This window comes from Camelus dromedarius, chromosome 7 (assembly GCF_036321535.1).
Source record: "Camelus dromedarius isolate mCamDro1 chromosome 7, mCamDro1.pat, whole genome shotgun sequence".
NCBI classification, from domain to species: Eukaryota; Metazoa; Chordata; class Mammalia; order Artiodactyla; family Camelidae; genus Camelus; species Camelus dromedarius.
The window spans coordinates 63,882,082-63,896,675 of record NC_087442.1 but is presented as its reverse complement, the minus strand read 5'-3'; the positions used below and the strand labels follow the sequence as shown (position 1 = coordinate 63,896,675).

The window sequence follows — 14,594 nt, the reverse complement described above, 5'->3', positions numbered from 1 at the left end:
AACAAAAGGAGAGCATTATTTTGACGGCTTGATTTTTAATTAATCTGTGAATAATTGATCAAACATGGTGTTTTTGTTAAGCACTAGTTTCATTTTGGAAGGAACATAGAGTGAATCACAGAAAACTTCAGTTAAAATCTTGGACTATGCACGTGTGAATATTTAAAGTGTGAATATTTATGGTGATGATATAGTATTCCCAGTCTTACTGAAATTAATCTTGTTGTGATGGCATAATTGAGTCACTGACATTTTCAATGCAAAAAAGCATAAAGCATAAATTGTAAGAAAGACAATTAGAACCATAATGGGAACATATTTTCACCCATATGTTTCTCATCTTTTCTTTTGTTTCTCCAGAGTAAACGGGAAGTTGGTGGCCCTGAAGGTGATCAGGCTTCAAGAAGAAGAAGGTACACCTTTTACAGCTATCAGGGAAGGTAAGCATTTTTTCTCATTATCTTTGCTTTTGTGTTTGCATGATACCCATTACTATTTAAATATTATACACCTCTGAATATGCTGTATTTCTAAATTATATAGTTATATTTCTGGTTGTAATGTGTAAACTGAAATTTAAAACTCAGTACCTCTTACAGTCATATTAGGTCATGTGAAATAAAATAAAACAATCCTGCTGTATACTCCAGTGTGAGAAAAAAAAACTGCTGTGTATTGTTGGTGAGGCTATCATAACTGACTGAAGAGTTTTATATGTTTGATTTTGTTTGCAGAACTTCTAAGGCACCTGTTAATCTAGAATTACTCTACATTCATGACTTTTAAGGAAAGTGCTTAAAAATGGGGGGATAGTGCTATCTTATTAGTCTTTTATATTTCTTCTTTCTTGATTTCTTGGTTCCTATCCTTTAATATATTTTCTGTTGGTTTTTCTTACTGATTTATAGATGCTCTTTACATATCAACATCATTAGAATAGATGACTTATCCCAGGACTTAGCTCTTGTACATAGATGTTCTTAGATTATAAAAGTGTCCATACTAACTTTGTGGAGTAGTTGATTGGGGTTTTAGACATTCTGAGTTCATGAGACATCTATAAGAAAATGCCTTGTTGGTGATGTGGGAGTGTAGCTCACAAGAGGTCAGCATAAACAGTATGTACTTAGCATGATCCTTAAAGTGAACAAGTATAAGATTTTTATGGGTGAGAACTTTGAGTGTAAACAGGGAGTTAAGTTGTAGGACAGTGTAGTGAGATGGAAGGCCTTATGGTAGAGTCTGGAAAGCTGGGTTTCGATCCTGACTTTGTTTTTCATCACTGTACTAGTTTATTAGAACTGTCATAATGTAGTCCCTCAGACTGTAGTCCCTCAGGCTCAAACAACAGCAATATATCATCTCATGGTTCTGGATGTTAGAATTCTGAGGTCAAGGTGTCAGGGCCCTCCTTCTGAAGGCCACGAGAGAAGGATTTGTTTAAAGCTTCTCTTGCCTTATAGATGGCTGTCTTCTCCCTGTGTCTTCATATCATCTTCCTTTATGCCTTTGTCCAAATTTCCTTTCCTATAAGGACACCAGTCATGTTGGATTAGGACCCACTTTAATGACCTCACTCTAACTTGATTACCTTTGAAAAAATTCTTTTTCAAATACTGTCACCCCCTGAGATGCTGGGATTAGGCTATGAATATTGGGGGACACAATTCAGTCCATAACACCACCTAAAGGCATTGGGCCCGAGTAACTGTATTTGCAGAACACAGGAGATGGTTTGTGCCATCTCTCAGGAACCATTTACCTCTGCATTGTGATTTTGATTTCCCAAGGAGTCTTTAAACTCAGAGCTTTGAATGCTCTGGACATCAGATGCAAGAATTCTTGATGCCTGATGGAGGAACTGCTTACAAAATGACATTGTATTTTCCTTTGAATAAAATATTTTAAGGTTTTTCTAATAAAATCTGACTTCTGAGTGATTTTTAATGGACGTAAATGACCCTATAAGAATAAGAAGAATTAAAGTCTGGGTCAGTTTTGGTTAATTGTTCCTCTCTTGCCTTTTCATTCTTGCCTTTCTTAGTCTTATTTTTCTGCTATTTATGTGTGGAAGCAAAAGCTATCACTATTGCTCAGTCTCTTTTGGTGTTACTAAATCCAGAAATCCATGCACAGTAACTCCTCTGTGTATCTAATGGTAGAACTTGAAATATTTAGGACAAGGGCGGGAGATGCTTGGGATATGTTCACTTTTACATTTTTACATTAATAAGGGAGTGGCATGGCTTGTTCAATTGAAAGGAAGAGCTTTAATTTGAGTTTGCCTCTTTTCTGCTGTTTTGGTCAATTTCCTCATTCACAAAATGTCAACAGCAGGAAGATTTCAAAGTAAGAAAGCACTGTGGGTAGTAAAGTAGTTTTCAAGTGACTGCTTACCACTTATTAGCTTACCTGGGAATTTAGATTTTTAACACATAATTTTCACCTAAAGTAGAAACACTTGTAAGCAACCCTAATCTTACCCAGATTTATGTCCAAAAATGGACTTTGAATTTTATCTCATAGAGCTCGAGTGCTTAATGGCTTAATTCAGGTTCAGGTGCTATGAAACTCATGCTGTCTTTGATTGGATAGAGAAATTGAGTAGCCATGCTAAGGCCGGCTTTTCTATTTTAATTTAAAATCCTTATACAATACCTTCATGGTTTCTGATGGTACTGATAAAGAGTCAGGAGGTCTAGGAAAGGTCTGAAAGGGAGTAGAAATTCCTTAGGATACCCCATCTTTTAAACAACTTCAAAATGTGTATGTTATATTGCTCTGTGATATTATATTCTAGATGCCTAAACTTGTTTTTTGGGGGTTTTTTTGGCTAAAATTTCCCCAGATGAGGAATAAAAGCAAGGGAACCAATTGTCTCTTCTTGTGGATTCTTGAATAGCTAATGATTTTCTTAGGTCAGAGTTGTGCTTAAAGAGAAATTGAGGTACTCTACCAGAGAACAATTTAAAAGGATAATGGGAATAATATTGCTAGACAGTTTTAGTGTGTACTGACAGCTGGGGCCTAGGCTTCCTAAATTCTCATGAAACCCTCTCTGGTGTGCATTTTCGTTATTTCTGTTTTTAGGCGGAGAAAGGCACAGAGAGGTTAAAACACTCACCCAAGGTCATATCCAGTGTGTTGGTAGCACTGAAAGTCGAACCTGAGCTGTCATGCTGCAGAGCCCACACTTAAGCATTATAGTAGGAGAGAGAGATTTTGAGTAGAAAATTTGAACTTATACTGCATTTTTGTTTCATGCAGAAGTTTGCATTACTGCCATAAAATTAAGGTCAGCAAAAAAGATAGATTGGATGGTGTGGAATGTAGAGGAAAAGCTTATTTATAAACTTGACAGCGCATTATTCAACAAAGAAAAGAGGGCAGGATCCATTGGGACAGAGGAGGGCAACAGAAAAATCAGCTCAGCAGTGTAGCTAAGGAGAAAGTAGTAGTAAGCAAGTAGGAGAAAAAGAACCTGTGACTGGCAACTGTACAGTATGGAACTCATCATCTGAATATATCCTTTGTCATGTCTGAATAGTCCCATGTGCTTTATTCAGCTTTTTTCTCTCTTCCTCTCTTTAGCCTTTTTCAGAAATTGAATCTTCATTTTTGCTTGTTTATTCCTCAGTTGATTCCCCCCGCCCCAACCATCATTCATTCTGTTAGAATTCTAGGGAAACATTTTAGATTTCTAATAAAAATTGAGGTACCCAGGGAGGCAGAAACAGATAGAAATTCAAGAAGAGATTAAGAAGGAAGGACAACCTCTTTTATTTGGAATCAGTAAAACTGCTAGTAAAATGAGTAATTTGATCCTTTAGTTGTTACTTAATTGTATAATTATAATTCACATATATAATTAAAATATTTTTAATAGTACAGTAAGTTTGATTTATAAATTATTTGTTGTTGATACTGTTTTTATAAATTTGGTGTGAAGTTATGAGATAGAAAACAAGGCTGATTTTAATTGAGCCGTTAAAATTTCATTGTTTGACTGCTACTTGATTTTCTTAATCACATCCGTCTTATGTCATAACCTCTTGGTTTTTGTTGGATTTTTTTTAACCACAGAGTTTTTTTTCCATATAGCTGTCTAATACAAGATTTTCAGGTTTTAGACATTAACCTTGTCCAAGGGTTTCTTGTGCATGCTGGTAGTTCTTAGGATGTATGTTGAGCTCTTACAGTGGATTTTGACAAATTGGGTGAATGACCAGCAAGGATCAGTTTCACGTTGTGGTTAAGAGCCTGGACTGGGAAGCCCAACTGCCTGGATTCAGAATTGGCCTCCATTCCTGCCTAAATGTGTAATTTTGAGCAAGCCTCTTAAACATTCTGTGCTCAGTTTCCTCATCTGTAAAAGAAGGATGAAAATACTACTAAGCTTACAGGATTGTTCGGCTACTGTATTTATTAAATATAACCATGAGGTCATAAAATAAAAACAACCAAGAAATAATGAATTTCTTACATATAAAAAATCATTAACAAGAATTAAACATTCAAGAGAAGATTTGGATGGAAAATGCAAGGAAAACTCTAAAAAGAAGATCAAAAAAGAGTTATCATCCCAGCTCTTTGAGAGTTAAGTTATATAATTCCTTTCAGTTTTCTTCGGTATTGTCTTGTTTCTTTTTTCTTTTCTTTTTTTATTTTGCTTGTCTGTTTTGTTCTCTTTCTTATTGGAAGCAACCTTTAGCTGCCTGGAGATCTTCATTATCAACTCATATTTAAGAGTGAGACACTAAATACCCTGAGTTGGAGTTCTGGGTGCTTGGGTAGGGAATGTTAGTTGGTAGGTTTCATTGTAGGGTAATCGGAGTGAGTTTTCTTCAGAGGGATACCTGATGGGTTTGGTTGTTTGGCTGGGCATGGAGCCTGATGAAGATGGAGGTATTCAGAATGACTTCCAGGATTTTGGCTTGAGTAATTGGGTAGATAGTGGACCCAATAATAGGAAAGGGACTATGAGATGGGGCGATTATAGGAAAGGAAGGATAATAAGTTCAATCTCAACGTGTTAAGTTTGAGATCTGACATTCATGTGATAATTGTTTAGATGGTGTGCAATTTAGGTAATAGGTCAATTGTACATAAATTGGGGACCTTACTTGTTGGCACTTCCAAGTATATGATCTCATTTAATGTTTCAACATTGTGAGAAAGGTTGATATTACCATCTTCATGTGAGTAATTTTGAAGCTGGGACCTTAAGAGATTTTTGTCTCAAATCACGCAATTAATTTATGTGGCAGATACGGAGTTCAGCTTGGGTCTAATACCCAGTGCTCGGAACAGTGCCTGACACGTGATAGCTATTCGATACATGTTGAATCAGTGAGTGAATACATTCCAAATCCTTACTTTTTATTCTATTATACTGGATTACCATCAAGACAGAAACCTATATGATCAAAATTATGTATAGTCTTTCAGGCTGCTAAGGGGGCAGAGAGGTGAAGCTGGGAAAGCATCATGCTGCAAGTCAGAAAATTCTGTCTTGATGAAGACTATGCAGCTAGCTATGTGATCATGAGAAAGTCACTTAACTTATTTTGTCTTTAGTTTCTTCATCTTTGAAGTGAGAGGGGTTGGACTATGTGATCTTAGAGCTTCGTGATTAAAATAATAGTACCAGCGTGAATCTTAACCTGGATAAAGGATCTATATTTGTAACATCAGTATTATTCATCCACATGTGCTATAATGTGATACACATTTATTGTGTTTAGAATATTTCTTTTAAACCCTCTAATAATAACCCTTTCTGTCTGTCACTGAAAAAAATTAACATGAATTGCTTCAGAGCATTTGACAATTGACAGACAAAACTTTTTAAATGGAAGATAAAAATCTATGAGTCTAGACTGATTCTAGTAAGCTTATGTAAATTGCCAAAATTATTATTTTTTTCTAAGTCTGAGTAATTTGATGGGTGTCTGCCAATTGATATCAACAAAAATTTGCAAGCTGTTAGATCATGTGACTTTAAAAACTAAGAAAATCATGTAATTTTGCCTTTTATTTTCAAGGATAATGTTTTTTAATGAAATTAATTATTTCTTGTCTGCTTTAAATTTATAAAAAAATTTTTATATTACATTTTCCCCTATTTTATTTGGAAAAATAGTTTTATACTTATATTAGGAAATACAAATATTTTATTGGAATTGTAAATTGAGCTCTGATACATTTATATTTAAAACATTTGTAGGAGGACTATGAAACTAGTTCTAATCTGAAGGCATTTATAACTGACTAAAAATCTTTATAGAATTTTTTGGTACCTATCTTGCTAACCTTTTAAAAATGATACCTCTTTTAACTCCCACAAAATCCTGTGTTATATATAGATATCAGTATCTCCTATTACAGATGAGGTAATTGAGGCCTAGAGATAAATAATTTATCCTGTCTCACACAATTTACCAGGAAACAGCTAAGTTAGGATTTTAAGTGGGGTCTTTTAACTGAAGAGTTTGTTTCAAAGATGATACTTATCTCCCTTCAAAATCTCTTGTCCAATTTAAAAAAGGGATGCGAATCTATAATCTACATATCAACTGCTTGTCATGATGGTAATTATCATAGCTACTACAATTTGCTTTATAAAAATACCGTTGTTACTTCTCAGTTTTTTAATTAAAAAAAGTTTTCTACTTTTCAATATTTGAGGAGCTGTTACATTGTTTTGCCGCCTAAGCTGTGTAGAAATAGTTGAAAGATAACCAACCATGAAAAATAATTAATTCATGACCAGTGTCTTGACCACTGACAGGATTTGGTGTCACTTATCTTTGAGTTCTAGATTAAGGTAAATTTCCTGAATGTTGAAGGAACATTCAAGGATGATAAGAAACAAGGAGACTTTTTAATATTCATTAAAAAAATAGATCATGTATATTGGAAAGGAATTTGGCAGTATCACAAAGAGAGGACAGAGAAAGGGGCAAAAACGTATTTGAAGAAATAATTGCCAAAAACTTACTAACATTAATGAAAAATATGATTAACCTATTAACCCAGGGAGTTAAATGAACCACAGTTAGGAGAAACATAGAAACCCAGACCTAGACCCATCATTGTCCAACTGTTGAAAGACAAAGAGAAAAATCTTGAAAGTAGTAGGAGTGAAGCAACTCTTATATGCAGGAGGAAAAAAAAAAAGTTTAAGATCTAACCTCTCATCCAAACCAGTGAAGGCAAGAAGGCACTGTAATGACATAGTTAAAATGTCAAAAACAAAACAAAAGAGTCTGTCAACCAAAAATTCCATATCCAGTGAAACTATCCTTCAAAAATGAAAGCTAAAGACATTTTCATATCAGCCACAAATTGGGAGAAAATATTTCCAAAAAATATATCTGATAAAAGATTTATATCCAAAATATATAAAATATATAAAGAGGTACAAAACTCAATAATTAGAAGACTCTCCCCAATTTTTAAGTGGACAATTTGAATAGATATTTCACCAAAGAAGATATACCAGTGGCTAATTAGCCCATGAAATGATCCTGAGAGTTAGTCATAGAGAAAATGAAAATTAAAACTGCAGTGAGATATGACTGTACACCCAACCCAGTGCCTATCAAAAAGACCAACAATACCAAGTATAGGCAAGAATGTGGAGTAACTAGAACCCTCTTACATTGCTGGTGGAAATATCAAACAGTATAGCCACTTTGGAAAACATTTTGACAGCTTTATAAAAGTTGAATATTAAATTACCATATGACCCCACATTTTCACTCCTGGAAATCTACCCAGGAGAAAGGAAAACATACTTCTACACAGAGATACATGCATGAATGTTCCTAACGTTATTCTGCAGAATAGCCGAAATCAGGAAACAATCTAAATGCCCATTAACTGTTGAACTGTTAAACATAACGTCAAATATTCATACAGCAATAAAAAGGAGCTATCTACTGATAACATGCTTCAACATCTTTGAACCTCAAAACATTTATGTTTAGTTATATAAGCCTGGTTGTATATACATAAAATCCCCACAAAAGGCAAATCTGTAAAGACAGAGCAGATCAGTGGTTGCCTGGGGCTGGGATTGGAATAGGGGATTGACTGCAAAGTGTCCCCACTCTCTGGTGAGATAAAATTACTCCACTGCTGGATTGTGTTTATGGTTAGACAAACCTGAGATACAGTAATGGCTGTAGAACTCTATAGATTTACTAAAAATCATTGAACTTTATACTTACAGTGGATATATTTTATGGTTTATAACTCAATAAGAGATTTTCCTAATTCTATTGAAATGTATATTTATATGTTTACCTAAAAATAGCAGATAATTAATATGTTAACACTGGTGATTGTTAAATCTTTATTAATTACTAGTAAGTTATTTAATTGTTAAATCTAGAAAATCTTTATTCCTATTTATTCCAACTTCTCTAAACTGTGTTAATTTTATTAACAGAAATAAAACTTTTTGTTAAATATATAAATTGATACCTCCTATTCTCAAGGATCTTAAAATTTATTAGTGGAGAAGGATAAAATGTTATCAATTGAATTATAAGACCTAATAACAAATGTCTATAGAGGGGAAATAGTGAGAGGGAAACTGTTGGTAAGTCAAAGAGCCTTTACATAGATGATGAAAGAGGTGGCATCTGAGTGATGTAGTCAGACAGTCAGAAGGAAGATTTTGAGGGTCTCTTGTTCGTGTTTCCCAGCCTGTCCTGTCATAATAAAAAATGGACCACATTTTACATCAGAACTTTAAAAAGGGATTCATTCCTACATACTTGTCAGAAAATAAGACTTTTACTTAACAATGTTGACATCAGTGATGTTAGAGTCTTCAGTCATCCCAGGAAGGCAGAGCAGGAGGAGTATGGGCGGCCTCTGTGTGCTGGATTGACCTGCCCTAACCACTGGGAAGAAGGAAAGAGACATCCTACAAGGTTGTGCTGAAGAACCCTTTGAAGCCATATGTCATTGCTGTCAGTTTTTGACAAATAGCTTTAATCACAACACACTATTTGTTCAGTGAGATAAAGTAACTCAATAGAAGCAAAAAAAATAAAAATCACTGTATAACTTATGCAGCCAGGAAGCTGATTGTAAATGGCAACTGGCAGGTGGAACTTCTGTGACTCCGTAATGAAGAAGCAGGCAGAGAAGCTCCATCTCAGAGGAAGGGATGTCACTTGCTCTTCTCAGGCCTGAGTCCTCCCATCCCTTCCCCAACCCTGCTTTGACTGTCTTTTAAGGCCTTGTTAAAGTCCTGTATCTTCCCTGAAACCTTCTTGGCTTTCACAGAAATAATATTTTTCCTTTTGTGCTCTTTTTTGCTTGCTTATTTTGTTGTTGTTGTTGTTTGCTTTAGTCATTTATCTTTTAGCGCTTGCTACGCTATACTTTATGATGTGGTCATTTGTGTTCAGTTGTAAACTATTGGTAACCTCTGGGGCCTTTGTATTCTGAGGGTTGTGGTATAAAGCCAGCATTGACTAGTCATGTCCCAGCTCTTTCCCTGCTGCCACCAGAATGGACCCAACCCAGAGTCCAGTTAGTGTTTTAATGGAATTTAAGCAGTAGTGAAAAGGGGTGTGTAGTTTTTGAAATAAGAGGGAAAGAGCTCTCTGATGTGAATATGAAAGAGATGGGACTTGGGCTGAGCTTAAATGATAGGACCATACGTAGTTGGTTTGGGCTGCCATAACACAACACAGAGACTGAGTAGCTTACTAAGAGCAGAAACTTACTGCTCATAGTTCTGGAGGCTGGAAGTCCAAGATCAGGGTGGCAGGATGGTTGGGTGAAGGCTCTCTTCCAGGTCAAAAACTTCTCCTTGTATCCTCATATGATGGAATTGGCTAGAGAGCTCTGTGGAATCTCTCTAAAAGAGCATGAATCCCATTCATGAGGGCAACACCCTCATGACTTAATCACTGCCCAAAGGCCTCCACCTACTAATACCATCACCTTTGGAAGGTTAGGATTACAGCACATGAATTTGTCAGGGGTGGAGAAGATATATTCAGACTGTAGCAGATAGGTAGGATTCATAGAAGGAGAAACGAACAGAGAAAGGCATGCCCACTAGGGTAGCTGGCTGAGATAGGAAATATCACTTTCTCCCCCCTCCCCCTAAGCCGTCACCAGTTTGACTGGCATAGAGGAAGTTAAATCTCTTGATAGTGGGGTATGTGGGTTGTTCCTAAATATTTTCTGATGAAAACTCTATCTGTGCTTGTGTTCACTGATAGTCTGTTAAAAAAGATAACTTAGGTATTGTTCTGTGCACAGCCTTAGTTTCTAGGACTTAGTTTTTTAAATTGTTTTTGTTACTCCAATATTTTTTTACTGTAACATGAGTTTCATTGTTGACCCTGGATCATTAATTTGACCAGGGCATCTGGAATAATTGGTGATGGAAAAAAAACCCAAGATCTTTAAGAGAATGTGTGAAGCCTGAGAAAGAGGAGATAAAACAAGACACTGAAGAGGAAAATGTGTCAAGTTGAGGGGTATTAGTGAGGAGCTAAGAATGATTTGAGTGTCTTAAGCAAGAGTGAGTTAGAGGTTTATAGAACCATTTATAGAAACAGGAAGCTAGAAGTGGCAGCAGCGTTATGGTCAGACGGATTAAATAGAGATTACACATGCTGAACTTGAGGTAATAGCCATTTATACCAGTAGAGATCACCAAATCATAGGAATTTAGAGCTAGGAAGAATTTTATTGAATATATAATCTGGTTTCTTCATTTTACAAAAGAACAAACTGGGTTCTATAGAGTTCAGTATGTAGTTGAACTACTGAGACCAGAAGGGTTAGTCCTTAGTGAAAGTCCTGTTGAGTCATTATTGTAGAGAAGATGGTCAGAGATCTGGCCAGTGAATCACATCTTGAAAATGCAGCTCTCACCACAGATTGTAACTGATCTCGGTGGGAAGTGCCAAAAAGATATGTCATTTCAGTTTTTCTCTATTTCTCATTGTCTTCTGACATTTTGGAATGTGGTAGAACTCTTCAAAAGACCCATCAGATAATTCCTATTTTAATTCTTCAAAAAGCAAATTAATACCATATGTGGAGAAAATGTACCATAGTTTATTGTGGGAAAAGTTAAGAAGTAGAACGTTAAAAGGAAATTTTAGTGTAGGACATTTATATTTTTTGGACACATGCCATCCCAGTCAAGTCTCTGAATATTCTCATAAGAATGGTATTGATAATAGCACTTTGTAAAAGCTCTAACAATTTGAACAGGGCCCAAGAAAAAGAATTAAAGGAAATAATAAGCAAGAACTTGGCAGTGTTTCTGTCGTCTATGAGCTGACACTTCTTCCTTCTGTCCTTAGGGCTAGTATGGGCAGGAACCAGCAGCAGGGGTCAGTTTTAATGATGACAACTTGGTTTCATAGACTTATGATTATAACATTTTCTTGGTGAAGACTAGGAGACTAGGATTAATTTTCTGTAAGGGCCTTTTTTTTTTTTTTCCGGAGATTGGAGGCCGTTTCCATGATGAGCAGCAGATATGTTGAATTTGTTTTTTTAAGATGACCTTGGTAATAATTTTAAAATTCCTAATGCATAATAGGCATTTAATAAATAGCTATCTATTACATTGCTTTCTAAGTGCCTTTAATTGTATTGAAAAGATTGTAAGCCTGTGGGAAGCAGTTATACATTCCTACTTTCTCAGGGACTCCCAGGGTTGATTTGGATCTGGAGTAGGTCTTTCCCTCTGCCCCTGTTATGTTAATACATTTGGAATATTACAGTTGGTTGATGGTGTTATAGGGAACCAGTAATTCCCACCACCTTCCCATTCGTACCAGCAGATTATAAACCTGCCGAGTTGATTACCAGATGGATTCAAACCAGGTCCATCTTACTCTGCAATGCAGGTCTTAGCACTAGGATGTACTGCTTCCCAGAGGCAGGATCATAGAGATTAAGACTTAACTCTTCAGTGATTTGCTATTTGATTGGCCCAAAGCCACAGATGAGTACCCCAATTCCAGCTCCAAATTTCCTTTCTTAGCCCAACACATGCAATCCTCTTTAGCAGAATCATGAATGTGTTAGAAAACAATTAAAACTTGCCTGGCAGAGATTCATCCATAGCCAATAAAATGTTGGAAACAGAGATTAACCAAATACTAGACATCCTGCTAATTTTAAGGTGATTAATATTGCAGAATTTATTGATGATGCATGTAGTGGAATAATTAGTGCAAAAGAAAATATTTTTCGAGTGTTGCTCTATCAGGGAAGCTAAATCAAACTGAAAATGGAAAAACATGAAAGCACAGCTGCTTATCATAGAATTTTGTTTTCAGATGCGTGCTTGAAAGTTTCCAGAATTGTGGATCTCTTGTAGCTTAGCTACAGCTTGAAAAACTACTTCTAGGTGACTTCTTGTATTTCCAGATATTTTTACCTCAGTAGTACATTACTGAAAATACTTGGCCAACAAGCCTCTGCTATTCAAATTTAAGATTTTCCTGAACCATTAAAAATAAAGTCATAAAAATATTTTGAGCAAATGAATGATAGTAAACTTGGTTTGTGAGGAATATTTTCTGTCAACTTTAATTTTTAAACGTGAGATGGAAAAATTACTGATACTAAATCTTCAGTGTTTAACAGGAAGTTCCTGCCTTACTTCTTTAAGTAAAACCTTCATCAATCTATAATGTTCTGAGTAAAGCAAAATCTTAAAACCCACAAAGAACAAATAGCCAGTATATTTTGTGTGTGTGTGTGTGTGTGTGTGTGTGTGTGTGTGTGTGTGTGTGTATGTATGTATGTATGTAATTTGTTACCCAAACTCTTCACTTGTTGCCATGTTATTATATATACTAGTGTACTTGGAGCAAACATATGACCAGAGAAATATATGGGTATAATATTTCAGTGATTTGGTAAACCTGTGTATTGCTTTTGGGCTTCATAAAGCATCTAGGCAAATCCTTAAGTATGGTAATATATTGCCTTGGTCTTTGCATGGAGTTGTTAGTGGAAGCTTTATGTGTCATCGGAGGGCAGTACATGGCCTTTTATATTTCACAAATAGAAGAATAATGCAAAAACAAATTTGAGATGACAGGCAAGAGCTGAGATTTTCAAACCTATACACTTTTCTTATGAAGAATGTTTATTTTTCTTTGTTTACAAGGAAGTAACTGAAATGATTTGTTATGCATATGTGACCCAGAGGATATCTAGCAAGCTTTCTTCAGTGCTAATATTTCCATGATACAGCCTTTCTGTATACGTGCACATGACACATCGACACATCACTGCAAATTAAAAGCTTATTTTAGATAACTCATGTTTAAAAAGTGCAGTTTTCGTGTTTTTCATTTCCCTGGTTGAGTGTGATTATTTTTTTTTTAATTCAGACATAAACATGTAGGAAACTGTCTTCTTTTTAATTGCTGTGGGCCCCCAGAGTTCATGGAATCACTGAGCAATTTGTAGCCTTTAGAGAATACAGAGAAGCTGTTTCTTTAAGATTATAAATGGTCATTTAAAATGCATGTGTTAAAGTAGAAAACCAGTCTTTTGAGAGCATCTAGATTTTTAAGGAATGTTAACCTTCTCCCAGTTAGAAGAGAATTTCTAATGCTGAATAATTGCCATATCTCTTTAAAAAATTTTTTTAAATTAATTTTTTTGTTTTTCTTTGGGGGGTAATTAGGTTTATTATTTATTTTTAGAGAAGGTACTAGGGTACTAGGGAATGAACCCAGGACCTTGTGCATGCTAAGCATGTGCGCTACCACTTAAGCTGTACCCTCCCCAACCAACTAATTGCCCTATCTCTTGAGAAGCATTGAAATTCCCCTCTTTGAAACAATTTTGATAAAAGAATAATTTAATCAGAAGCCAAATAGTTAAAAAAGGATACATGATCATTCCAACACAGGAATCAATCTTTTATATAATTTTTAAAATAAAAACTAAAATTTTTCCCTTAAAGGTGACCAGTGACTTCCACTTAGCAAAAACTTATGACCTTTTTAAACTTTTGGTCACCTTTAACACCATTTTATAACTTGACACTGTTTGCTGCTATAACTGAAGAACTGTATGTCTTTTACTTGCAGCATTTATCTGGGCATCCTACATTATATTTTTATTTGTTATAGTGGGCATCTTGAAGACCCTTCTCTTCTCTGTGGAAGCCTTCTTTTTATGCTTCCTGAGGGCATCCTGCAAATCCAAGGAGTTGACCCTCCTCACTTCCTCATGGGAGGTGATGATCCTTGTGGTACCAGCCATCACCTCTCTGTGCTGATTTCCCAAATCCACATCTCTAGCCTTAACTATTTTATGCCCCCGAATTCAGACCACCTAGTATAACTCTTGTTGAATGTACTGCTTGCTGCTCTCTCCAACTCAACACAATCCAGCAAACTATTTTGGATGCCCTGGGACCAATGATGCCATTGTTTTCAGGGATAACATTATTTTTATTTACTGAAAGAAATCAGGTTATCTGTGCTGGGGTCATGTTATGTTAGACCTCTCTCTCTCCTCATAAGTAATCTGTCTTCATGGTTGTTGAGTTTCCATCAAACTGACTTCCA

At 35.6% G+C, this 14,594-nt stretch overlaps 1 protein-coding gene across 5 annotated transcripts in view; it reads left to right on the top strand.

The window, feature by feature from the left end:
- Positions 1–14,594, top strand: part of CDK14 (cyclin dependent kinase 14) — a 555,862-nt gene that overhangs the window by 240,120 nt on the left and 301,148 nt on the right. For all 5 annotated transcript variants that reach the window (XM_031454861.2, XM_031454862.2, XM_010978019.3 and 2 more), the window contains one exon: positions 361–440. In XM_031454861.2, coding sequence (XP_031310721.1) covers positions 361–440 — 80 coding nt within the window. The remainder of the gene's footprint in view (positions 1–360; positions 441–14,594) is intronic.